General features: G+C 36.8%; 1 protein-coding gene across 1 annotated transcript in view; it reads right to left on the minus strand.

Moving 5' to 3' along the window:
• Positions 1-11,868, minus strand: part of CLCA4 (chloride channel accessory 4) — a 29,709-nt gene extending 17,841 nt beyond the window's left edge. Inside the window, exons 1-6 of the mRNA XM_038538954.1 lie at positions 11,644-11,868; positions 7,266-7,406; positions 6,977-7,124; positions 4,054-4,162; positions 2,337-2,514; positions 1,746-1,964 (exon numbers count right to left, since the gene is read on the minus strand). Of these exons, the coding sequence (XP_038394882.1) occupies positions 1,746-1,964; positions 2,337-2,514; positions 4,054-4,162; positions 6,977-7,124; positions 7,266-7,406; positions 11,644-11,799 (951 nt within the window). The 5' untranslated portion in view covers positions 11,800-11,868. The remainder of the gene's footprint in view (positions 1-1,745; positions 1,965-2,336; positions 2,515-4,053; positions 4,163-6,976; positions 7,125-7,265; positions 7,407-11,643) is intronic.
• Between the last annotated feature and the right edge of the window lie 1,641 nt (positions 11,869-13,509).

The raw sequence follows: 13,509 nt of genomic DNA on the forward strand, positions 1-13,509 counted from the left end.
AATTGGAGGGTGATGACTCACATCTTAGAGACTGCCTAATAACTCCCAGATCCTCTCTTCCAGTTGTATCAAGGTGAAACCACTCCCCAGATCCCACAGTATCAAACCAGACTATCATGGTCTCTATCTAGAGACTGAAATCTCCCCAGTCACTTGGCAACTTCGCAAGAGATGAAACCTACTTAAATTGCAGTCACAATCTGAGAGGCCCAGTACCTACCTCCCCCATTTCCTCTTCTGTTCCTAACCTTTCCACACCACTTCCCTGCCAGTGGATTAATTGGAATTGGTTCTTTGATAACTCAGTAAAACTCACAACCCTCTTTCCTAGATGAATGCCCAGAACGTAAGCCTCTTCATTTGTCTTTTCCAGTCCTTCATCTGGTGATTTGTGGTACCTCCCTACAGCACACATCCAAATTTCCCTCTGAACTTCCTAGAACCAACTCCTAGTGAAAAACTGCTCTTACATCTCCATCTTTGAGGGCTCTCTCTCTACTACTTTGTTTTACCTCTAAACTTAGCTCTACCTGTATCTTGTCCAAAGGAAGCTATTCGTCTTTTCCCAGTAAGGAACTTCATCTTTTCCCTTCAACACTTCCTAGAATACTTTTATGTATAGGTGTCTAACATTCTGATGCTCTTTTTGAAACTCAGCTATTGTGGATTATTTCATTCAGCTTGTGTTATCTTCTGTGCTTTTCAGTAACCAACCAGGCCTCTTTTGTTGAAGTAATTTTTCTTGCTTGATCTTTAGCATGCTCTGTTCTCCCTCAAATGTGCCATTTTTTCTGGATGCTTTATCACATTATGTCTGCTCATTTGTAGTGTATTTCAACAATTATTTATTGAGTGCTTATACATGATAAACCTTGTTTTAGGCAAAAGGGATGCAAAAATGAATAAGACACTGCTTCAAGTCCTAGAGGAGCTCCCAGTCTAATGGGAGATAAATGTGTAATTTCAATATAATACATAGTAGTAGAGGTTTCATTGTGGAAGACCAGCAGAAGAACCATTAGTCCAGCCCAGAAGCCTGGCCCATCTTCTCTTGTATAAAATGGGTACCTCTACCAAATTTGAAGAATATGTATGAGTCAACCGGATAATGGAGAAGGGAAAGAAAATTTACCCAACTGTGAACTTTTCAAGGATTTGAATTTCTATTCCTAGAGTCTGGCACAATGCCTTCCATTCAGTGAATGATAATAGAAGGAATGAATGACTGAATCTGTCTATCTTCATTGTAGTGATGCTTTTTGTCTGTGTCTTTGAGGATAAAGAGGTTATTTATATAGATGATGCAAACAAGGTAAAGCCATGTTAACAATTCTCCTGGTTGATTTTGTTCCTTGACTTGGAATGGAGTTCAGAGGCCCTAATCCACTCTCTCCTCATGTCTGTAAAGTATTTCTAGTAGATAACAGAGGCAAGGTTAGAAAGCATGTCCATGTTAAAAATCTTTAATTTTGATTTTCTCACTAAGGCTTTACTAAAGGGTCTAAAAGTACCCCTCAATAAACACTCCATTTTCTGGGGTTGGATCTTGGGTTAGGTCTTTCTCATTCTATTGCTACACTTCTTTCATTACAATATTCACTGCCTCTCTTGAGGTCATGATCATAGAAGGTAATAATATTATGCCACCATGCATTTTAGAACAAGCAGGTAGTATTCAAAGTATTCTCAGCTATTCAATTACTTCTGTGTTCCTACATCCAGGAAAAATGAGCCCATAAACTTACATTCATGCTTCCAGACTTATCAAGAACTAAGCACACAATTCTTTCTCTGATCTTCAGCAATGAGAAAACAGGTGGAGGGGGTGGTGCCACCAAAGATGTTGTGTTTTTAAAATCCTCAGAATTGCTGATCACCTCCCATGTACTTCTGAAATTGCACAATTTGTTTTGTATACTTGGAGCTTCTCGGTTATGGTTTTCTTTATTACAGAATTCAACAACCTAAAAGGTTAATAAAGTGAAAAAATACTTTTCATATACAATGCATTTAAAATTCAATTACAAATCTGAAAAATAAAAAATCTGCTTGACAAATACGTCATTTTTAATGAAATAGGATTCATTGAGGAATCATATAATAGTAATGTGGGTTTTGAATAATTGTAATAAAGCTAATGCTAATTAAGTGCTTACCATATACCAGTTAATGTTTAAAGAACTCCATATTAATATGAGTTAATTAGGTATTCTCAGAATACCTTGTGAAGGTACTCTCAGGTAACCTGCACAAATATTTTATAAACATGACCTTTGAATATAAACATGTCTTTTGAATATAAATATATGCTCTGAAATTACAGTTGGCATACTTACAGAATTAATACCTTGCATAAACATTATGGATGCCTTTTCAGTTTGATCTTTATCAGGGAAGAATTGACAATCTTTTTCATACAGTTTTGTCTTAGAATCAATTCTGCATCCTCTAGTTGTACAACTGTTTCCTTGACACTTATGAACTCTGTTTAATCCAGTAATACCTGTGGAACATCTGAAAATATATAACAATCTTTGAGGCAACTTAACAATTAAAAATTAGAAAATCTTAAGTACTCTTTCTATCAAGGTTTTTAATAATGACCTGCATATGAAGATCTTTATTCTTATTTATGTACTATACAATCCTATTTTTGACAGCAATATTTTAGGATTCCTACAAGAACAGTTATCTATTTTTCAGGAAATTGCGGAAAGAAATTTTAAGTGGGATATCTAGTATATGCAATGGCTGAGTTCCCTGTTGTGATTAAAGCTGCTGCTGTCTTGTTAATACCAATGGCTGGAGATTCCCCTTTTCCAAACATCTCTCCTGGAGGCCTTGTGATGATAAAGGCACTGCTGGTATCTGTACAAGGCAACCTGTGAAAACACTCTTGGTACCATCTTAGCTTGAAGTTCTTTGTAGAAATCTTTTCCAAGAAGATATCTCCAAAAGAATGTGATATGGCATAGCTACAAGTGTTTTGGTTTTAAAGAAGCTTTTTAATCCAAAACAAAATGTGGCTTGAAGGAAAGACGGAGATACTGCCTAGGACAGTAGACTTTACTGGTGGGGACATTTTTGACACATATTTTATTGCATGGAATTGAGCAAAGGTAGCAGTGATTGCAACAAATATGCTGGAATGTGAATGTATCCTATATTTTCCATGTGTTTCCAGTTCAAATTTAAGAAGTAATTACTAGATTTCATTCAGTCATTTAGGGAGTCTCCTAAACTATGTGTATGCTTCTATTGCTCCAGAACTCAGTGAACATAATGGTATCTATATTTACAACCATGATGAATGTTCTATAGCAGAGACTAGACATTTAGGGGGAATATGATATAAACAAATGTAATCAATGTCATACTCCTTAAATACATGTGTTGAAACTAGTGGAGCAATTGGGCAGAGGAATGGCTTTTGCTGAAATTAGTATCTTTCAGTTTGTACTTTTTTTTGATAAGTCTGTAGACCTAGCAGGTCATCTAAGATTGATTAAGCTGATGGCATCTAATTTTAAACCAACTACCAACAATAACTTTGCTCTCTTAATCTCAGAACTAAGAGGATTGTCTATGATTAACTATGATATTTGATATTCTTAAATGAAATTTACACATCCCAAGAAATCCTTGTCTGGCCCTTAGAAGATTGGTTTCTCATTTAGTGTGCATTTACACTATTTCTTAACCAATTTTTTGTTCTTATGTGGGATAAATAGTTTTGATTTGGCACATACTATATGAGGTACAAAATATGTACAAAAATATGAGAGAGGTACAAAATATGTCAAATTGGTTATCAAACGGTCTTGAAGTTATGTGTATTTTAAATAGACAGCCAGCTACTTTAAATAGACACATTTTTCTAAAAACAAAAAACAAAAAATAAAGGAAAAAGAAAAAAACAGAAAAGCACTCTTTTGTGATACAGTATCTATTATCTGCATTGGGATAAAAAAATGATTGGTATTTAAAAGAAATCAAACTAAGGAAAAAATCAGTTACAGCCTAAAATAATTTAAAAAATTTAAATAGTCATGCCTTGTTGCTTCAATTTTTTTTGACTTAGCACTGTAGAAAGGCGCATCTTCATTATACTCATCAAACACTCCCCAGCGGAGATGAGCCCACTCATGGACAAACAGTCTATCTGTAGGAAAATATTTCAAATATATGATCATAATTCAAGTGACAAAATTGTTCCTCAAATATTTTAAAGAAAATTTTTCAATAAAAAATTATATTTAGTTTTTAAATAACTGCTAACATTTACATTTTTATTTATAAAATGCAGGTTGCATTATATTATATAGTATATCATCTTTTTATTACACACGTTACATCAACAAAATATTTGTGATGTGTATGCTATGGGCAAAATAGACCGAGCTTTGGGTTTTGGCTCTTGGGGGGCAAAAAGGCTTAGATATTATACTGGTTTTTAGCTCTCCAAAGCTTGTTCCTACAAATAAACAGATACAATCTGTACTATTAACATTTCACTAGGATGTAATTAGTTTAAAAATGTCTATAAATGCTCCTAAGGGAGTTGATAATGAAAAAAAATGGAAAAACACTGCCATAGACCATATATAATTTTGGGGTGTGGCCAAATAATGTGATTAATTTATAATACTTAGCACATAGAAGTATAAACTATGTGAAAGCAGTTATTATTAATTATATATATTCAGCATATACTAAGTACTAGGAAATACAAAGATGAATAAGATGTAATCCTGGACTAGGAAAAGCTCAAAGAGAGGGAATTAAAAAACTTGGGAGGGGGGAGGATTTAAGGGTAAATGGAAGAGTAAAGGTAAATCCATTGCTTGAAATGCAGGAAGAAGTAACAAGTAGAATTTCTGTTTTAGCAATATTAGGAAAAACTTTAGAGGACATAGAAATGAAGAAGAATATGGACATATATTCTGTTCTTTTTTAAAGATTTTATTTATTTATGAGAGAGAGAGAGAGAGAGGCAGAGACACAGGCAGAGGGAGAAGCAGGCTCCATGCAGGGAGCCTGATGTGGGACTCGATCCTGGGACTCTAGGATCATGCCCAGAGCCGAAGGCAGATGCTAAACCGCTGAGCCACCCCGGTATCCCATGAGCCACCCCGGTGTCCCTATTCTGTTCTATAATGTGTGTTTCTCTAACTCAAATTAACTCACGAGATCTAAAAATGGGAGAGGGGAGTGTCAGCATTATGTATAAGTCACATTTCTTCTGTAAATCATTACTACTGAAAATGTGTTCATTAGACCAGAAACAGAAGCATCACTTGGTAAAGCTAACAAGAAATGCAGAATCTTGGACCTACTCTAGACTTCCTGAAGCAGAATCTGCATATTAACAAGATTCCTAAGTTATTCCTCTGTGAATTTGAACTTTAAAAACACTGGTTTAAAGTTTTTTTAGGCAAATGGAACCAGATTAGTTAAGTGTGAAATTGTACCTTTCAGTATGGGAGGAAAAAAACCCTCATAACAGCGACTACAACAGGGATTTGGTGCATGGCAGGTTGCCTTGCCTTCCATGCCCCCTTTAATTTGCTAAGAGAGTAGAGTTTAAGTGCTCTTACCACAAATATAGAATAGAATAGAATAGAATGGAATGGAATGGAATGGAATGGAATGGAATGGAATGGAAAGGATAGGTAACTATATGAGGAGATGACACGTTAATTAGCTTGACTGTAGAGCTCTGTTTTCCCAATCAAGACATCTGTTGAGGGACTTAAAAGAATGGTTAGAGATCTTGAGAAAAATAGTAGAAGTTTTAGAACAGCTGCTATGGGGAATGAGTAAGGGAGCCAAGAAGAGGTAAGTTCAAATATTGTTGAGTAGCTTTGAGGCTTCCCTGAGTTTACGTAATGATACCATTAGTTTTATAATTTTCTTTCACAGTCTTGGAAATACATTAACAGGAGCCAAAGGAAACTGGCTGGAAACAGTACAGAGGATTTGGCAATTTGAATGAAACATAAGGATATGAATGGTGAGGGATTTGAGGTATTTATACTTATAATTGAAATGACTGATTTTTCTGGGTATATCAGCTAGGCAAGAGACTGTAGCCTAGAAAGGTGCTAATGATTAGAGTTGCCAAGAACAGACATGGTCAGGCTAAAGTTTGAGGGACAGAAGATTGGGATGGGATGGGATGATAGAGCTTTCAAGTTGGGGGTGGAGAACAGGTCCAGGTGATGATGAGGACCAGGGCTAGCTGAACATTTGACAGAAAACAAGAGATTTATTATGTGGTTATTGAAGGGGTAATGGGAGAAGGAGATTCTAGGATTTAGGAAGGTTTTCACTGAATGGTAACATGTGAGTTGAGCCTTCCTTTGACAATGGTTTGTATTTTTATATGAAAAACATTATGCTTTAGTTCATTTGAACCAATGATTTTAACTTTTAGATTGAACTAGATGAAATTGTTGTTTCTCTAGGTAAAAATGCCCACTCTTAGACAAGTTCATCTGGTTCAACCAAATAAGTTGAATAATAATATCAGCAACTAACAGCCTATGAGTATTTTCTCTTGGCCAAGAACCAGCATTCTGGCTCTTTGCAGCTTGCCATACATTTGCCTTCCATAGAGGCAGCTTTGATTGATTAATATCCAGCTGTGGAGAACTGAAAAATTTAAATCTGAAGAGTATGCCTTAAAAAATGTATTGTTGTTCTGTGCTCAAATTTCTGTAGACATTATTCTGACTACAGTTATATGGATTATCTAATGCAGTGTTCACAACAATTCTCCAAGGTAGGAAACTTTCTATTTACTATCTTACAGGAAATAAGACAGAGAAACTAGGTTATTTGTCCAAGGTCACACACAATTGGTAAGTCAGGATTTGAACCTAGAGACTGACTCCAAGGCCTGTACACGTAACCTGGACACAAAGCCTCATGTTAGAATCATTTGCAAAACACATGTTTTAACAAAAGTTCCTACCTGATGGTCCGTATTCCTTTTCTTTTTTTCCAAGTACAAAGTCAGGGGTGAAATGAATATATTCTCCTTTTTCTTCACAGGCTGTGAACTGCCTGGTATATGGTTCATCTCTACCTGGGAGGGTAGGTGGTGCAACTAAAACATCGGCCTGAGAATGTTTAAAATATTTTAAAACATCAGAAATAGAAATGATAACATTTAATTTTTAAAAACTCTAAAAACAATGTGCTGCAAAACCGGAGATCACCAGAAAATATAATTTTTTAAGAGAAGCCTTTTGGACTCTTACGTGTTTGTAGCTTTCATGTTTTGGCCTCTTGTATAGTGGGTTTTCCTTCCAGTTGTTAGGAATTAGTATTGATACATTTTTGAAAAAAAATCTTTTTTCTGTGGCTTCAAACAGGTAGATAGAAGCTGTAGTCACCATATCCTATTATTAAAAGAAAAAATATGTGAGGATTTCAAGCAACAGTGGACTAAATGAGCAGGGCTTCATCATAGGTATTTCCCAATTTAAGAGTGGATAGACAAAGCAAGTTACTAGAGAAAAGGGTCTCTGCCACTCAGCTCCAGCTCTGTGACCTGTACCTATCAGTGCAAAATTATATCTTAATCTTACACATTAAAGTCTTTGAGTTTTCTATGACCCTTCATCAAAGGGCAAATGCTTCTGTTTGGTCTTAAGAGAAATTATGTAAAATGACAAAGGCATAGACTTTATTTATTTTTCCTTTATATATAGAGAGAGTGATACCACGCACATGTGAGGTGTGGGGGCAGGGATGGAGGGAGAGGAGAGAAATCTTAAGTGAGCTCCATGTCCAGTGTGGAGCCCCACACAGAGCTCAATCACACCACCCTGAGATCATCACCTGAGCCAAAATTGAGAGTCAGATGCTTACTTGACTGAGCCTCCCCCCACCCCCGTGCCAAGGCACCCCTACAAAGGCTTAGACTTTAGAGTCATCTACTTGATTCCAATATTGGTAGTAGAACCTTCTGGGTAATAGAGCTTGGCCAGTTTAACACTCTGAAGCTCAGGTTCTTCACCTCTTAATTGGGCTAACTTTCTTTAAGGTTAACATAAACATGAAAATGAGTTATATAGTCCTTTACACATAGGCAGTCATAAAACCAGTTGATATCATTACTCTTAATAAGTCCTAATAGAGACAAGCCTTAGGTGATGCAAGCTGAAGAGAACAGCCTGTAGGATGGGACATAGGACAGGTTTTCCATTATACTCCCCAGGAGAAGCAGCTGGATTGGGATCTGGGGACTGGAGGAATAGAAAAATTCATAGGAGATGCAGAGCTTTTTAATCATAGGCAAAGTTTCTGCTCTGCCAACAAGCTGAAAATAGTGTCACTTTATACTGTTCAGTACACTGAATCCAAAGGTGCAATGATTAATAAGGGAGATAGTCCTTTTCTAGAACTTACTATCTCATGGGGGGGGGGGTGAAGATGGATGAATGCTTCTTAATGATGATCTATTCTACATGAAATAATTGAGGGATCCTGGGTGCTGGATGACAATATCAAACTCTTCATCTTGTTGGCAATTTCCCAGTCAACAGTGTTGTTTCCTTCAGAGTAGGCTCTCCTCCTCCATGATGCTTCCTGATCTGACACAAGCCCACAATAGAATTATTCTTCAGCTATCCCAGGGCTCTCTGTCTTGTTTTCTTGAAGAGAGTCCAGTGTCCTGACTTATACACATTGAAGAGATCAGCAAACTGACTAGGTTCAGAGTTGTGGGATCTGTCAGACATCAGAGTACAGAGAACTAAAGGCCCAAAGAACCAGCTTAGAGTTAGGAAAAAATCTTCAGAGATTTCCCAAAGTAGATTGGGAATTAATTCATCACTGACCTAAAACAGATGAAAGAAACCTATTCCCTAGGGATGCCTTTCCTCATTTTTTATTTTGGGATATTTAGATCTTAGCCAGTTGTCATACTTTGCTTGAAGTGATGGCTATCTCTGTTTCTTTGAGATAAAAAGTATATATGGTGATTTGAATTGTGGTACAGATTAGAAAAGTAAGTTATTATGTAGTTGTTTGGGTTGTGCATTGTATAACTCCAAGGGATTCCATTTACCTTGTAGTATCCTTAGCTCTATGCAACTGCCTTGGGTAGTGGTATATTCTCGGGTCATTGGGGGATTTTACAGACCCTGTGTCAGATGACTGTGATCCCCTAGAGCATACTAGCGTGTCTAATAATGGTTCTCACAGGCTTTCCAAAGATAATTTCTATAATCCTTCTAAATCCCTTCTCAGAATTCCTATAATATGGTAGCTGGATCAAAGATAATTAATATTATTGATATTTCAAAAAATAAGTACTTTCAAACCAAAAAGATACATGAGTAAAAGGAATAAGGAAAGTTGACAATTGACATCTCAGGTCATTAATAGATTCAGCATGAATCTTATTATTGTCAGATAATATCCCAAAAGTAAGGTCATGTCCACAAGTTGGGTCACCAGTTACCAAAAATGAGTAATTTTTGTTACCTTATATAAGTTAGAACTCAATCCCAGATTTGTCAGCCTTCAAAGCCCATGTGTTAGATTTCAGCACTAATTGTGCTATTTAATGTAACCTTGGAAAAATTATTTACTTCTCCAAATACCAGTTCTCTCTTCTGTGTAATGGTGGATGAAAGAATTTCACAAGGTTGCCTGATAATATAAATGCAAGGACTTTGTAGAGGGCTACGAGAATGTCAAGAAACATTGTGTAATCTAGACATGTCTATCTACTAATAATTGAACTTTACTTGTGGTCTTCAATAGAGGACGCTTTAATGAATTTTTTGCCCTTACAAATAATTCTTCCAAATACCGGTTTCTGATATTCAGAAAAGTTTGAAACTGATTGATTATTCCTGAACACTAAGAAGCCATCATTCAGAATCAGCTATATTAACAGCTATTCAAGCCTGTGCTCTTCAGGAAAGGAATCTTTATATTTCCATGGAATTCAAAAATTATCAATAAATGAACACATTGCTATGCTTCAAGAGCTTATTCAGAGTGCATAATAAATGGCAGCCACAAAATCACCTGCTCACCACCTACGTCAAGCACATAAGCTTTGATGGATAATAACACACGCACAGAAGGCTAAATCAGTGAGCATAAGGACACAGTAGTGGAGAAATTAAATGTAAGGAATTAGTAAATGTTGATGTTAGAGACAGGGAGAGCTAATTTGCATGGCTATAACACCAATCTCTTTATTACATGAAATGTTATAGTTGGAAAAAACTTCAGAAATTAAATTCTTTGGTTCAATCTTGAAGCCTTTCCCTTCTCCACATGCACTTCTATGTGAACTCATTTATTCTGCACGCCGATGACTCCCCAATTTTTTTTCTCCACCCAGATATCCCCCTTGAATTCAGATTCCTATCTCCATCTATATGGAGAATAGAGTAAGTATCTCAAATTCAAAATGCTTCAAACCAAGTCCTGATCTCCCATCTGCCAATATTTTTTTCCATTTATAGTCTTCACCTTGTCAACTGATGATAATTCCATCCTTCCAGGTGTTCAGGCCAAAACCCTTAAAGTCTTCCTTGACTTCTATTTTTTCCCTCCTCCCCTCCCCCATGCCACATCTAAACCATCAGCAAATTTGTCTATGATACCCTCAGAATATGTTCAGAATCATACCACTTTAATGATTTCTACCACAAGTACCTGTTCCTGGTCACCATCACTTCTCACCTGCAACAGCTTCCTACCTGATGTCCCTTCACACTTTTATGTTGCAACAGAGCTATACAGGATGAATGACAAGTAGAAGCCCTTTACAGAATTTCTTCAACACTGCAGAGTGATCCTGGAACATGTGTGAAAAAGCACACCCCTCCTCTTGCTTGGAATCCTTCCATGGATTCTCATGGCACTCAGAAGTAAAAGCCCAGGTCTTTCCAGCAGTCTGGACCCACTATGTCTCCATGTTCAGCTCTCTCCACCCTTTTTCCTGGTCATCACCTACTGCTGGTCACATCAAGCATGCTTGCTGCACTGCTGTTCCCTCCCCCAGGTTTTCTTTTTTTTTTTTTTTTAAACATTTTTTTTAATTTATTTATTTACGATAGTCACACTCAGAGAGATAGAGAGAGAGGCAGAGACACAGGCAGAGGGAGAAGCAGGCTCCATGCACCGGGAGCCCGACGTGGGATTCGATCCCGGGTCTCCAGGATCGCGCCCTGAGCCAAAGGCAGGCGCCAAACCGCTGCGCCACCCAGGGATCCCTCCCCCAGGTTTTCAATGGGTTCTTCCCTCACTCATCTCAGGTCTCCACTCAGATGTCACCATCAACACTGAGGCCTTTCCTGTCTGCCCTCCATGAAATGGTAACCCACATTCTTCTCCCCACCAACCCCACCAACACTGCCTATCCCCTTTTGCTCATTTACTTTACTCCATGGCAACCTACTACCCACTGACCTGCTTTACATGTTTCCATTATCTATGTCATCTAAAAAGAATGTGTACTGCACGAGGGCAAGAAATTTTTTAATTCAGTGTTTTCTCTCCCTGATATGCCATAAGTATTCATTAAATAAGTCTTCAAAGAACAGATGAGTTCAACTAAAGATCAGAGAGGCCCTGTGTCTTATGGTGGAAGTCCCCATTCTTTCTTACCTTTATCTGTTCAATTATTTTTTCATCTTCTGGCACACGAGGGTCTATAGCAAAGATAATGCCTTCGTAGCCATTGTCATTCAGCCGGACGAGGGATGTATTGGACCCCTGCAGCAGGCATATGACTAAGAGGAAGATAAAACTTAATAATCCCATTGTGCTGTCAGGGCGTTCCTGGGCCCAAAGTTGGTTTGTTCAAAAGGCTCTTTTACTTTGGTTCTCTCTCCGTATATATAGTCCTGAACCTTATCAATGTTGGGATGTTTCCTGTATAAAGGTCAGTGTGATGTAGCAAAATGTTTGACTTCAGTTTACACAATCATTTTATTGTATGTTACTGTAAAAGTGATCTAAAACAAAGACGACATAAGATCTTTTTTTTTTTTTTGACATAAGATCTTTTTATAAAAATTGTACATATTCCTCTTGGAATATGTTTTCTGTACTTTCTAATTCCAGTTGATTTCCTGCATGTAGACATACACTTTGTATTTTCTGTATAGTACAATGTGAAAATTCATAAAATTTTATAGTGAAATGAATAGAAACAATAATGGTAATGTTGTTATTCAGTTTTACAGAGGGATTTAATAAGTATTTAGGTTATTTAGCAAGAGTATAAATAATGGAAGAGAATGTAAGATTATTAAATGTAAATAACACCAAATTAGGTAAGGTGGCCTTGAAACCTAACTTAAAAATTTATTTTATTTTTTTTAAATGTATTTATTTATTTGAGAGAGAGGGAGGGAGAGTGAGCACATGAGCAGGGGGAAGCATAGAGGGAGAGGGAGAGAAATCCTCAAGGTAGATTCCCTGCTGAGTTCAATCTCAGGACCTGAGCCAGAAAGAATCAAGAGTCAGTTGCCCAACCAACTGAGCTACTCAGGCACCCCTTATTTAAAAATTTAAAGACTGTGGCAAATTAAGGAAAATTTGATAGTTATTAGAGTAAATTCTTTAAAAATTCTGTTCAGTAAAGAATGAATAGAATATGTTTTATACAAGTGTATCAAAAGTCTTACATATGCTAATTATTATTGAGATAGAGTGAATAATTATAATAGTTAACATTTAGATAGTGTTTATGAGGGCAGAGATTCTCTCACTTAATCTTCACTTCTCTTAAGGGAAATATGCCTATTTTCTTTTATGCATGGGAAAATTGAGGCACACAGTTTCAGTAACTTGCCAAGATCACATACCTAGTAAATGGCAGAGTCAGGATCTGAACACAACATTCTTACCCCAAAGCCTATGGATTTAATTATTCCACAGTAAAGCAGTATGGCTTTATAAGGCAAATAATATAAGATTTTAAAAAAAGGATAAAGGGGATCAGATTAAGGATTATAGTGGTGGATAAAATTATGTCTAATTCTAAAGCATAAGGAACCAGAACTCATCAGAAATCCAAAAATAATTGGAAAAAGAAGACCAGAAAAATACCTTTAAATTAAGAGTTTCAGTAGGAGGATAACTATGTTGCATTCTGAATAAGCAACATCCTTACAAGAGGCATTTTATCACATGTACCCAGACTTTGCCCTCTTAGACAGCATCCTATATCATCCTTCCATTCCCACAGGAATATTATGGGGTAATTTTACATTTATGAAATAAATATGTTGTATAAGATACAGGATGGAGCTGTTATACTGGAAACTCCAGGGAAATGTGATTACTTGGAGGGGATAGGGGCTGGGCATTAAGAAATATATCTGGGGCAGTCTTACCCTGGTTCCCTTGCTGACCTCTCTTCTATTACTCCCTACTTCTCCTTGAATTCTAGCCTGGGGGGTGCTTCAAACAAACTAAGCATGCACCCATCCCATAGAATTGGTGTTCAGAAAATTGTTTTTGACT

Source organism: Canis lupus, chromosome 6 (assembly GCF_011100685.1).
Source record: "Canis lupus familiaris isolate Mischka breed German Shepherd chromosome 6, alternate assembly UU_Cfam_GSD_1.0, whole genome shotgun sequence".
In the NCBI taxonomy this organism is placed as follows: Eukaryota; Metazoa; Chordata; class Mammalia; order Carnivora; family Canidae; genus Canis; species Canis lupus.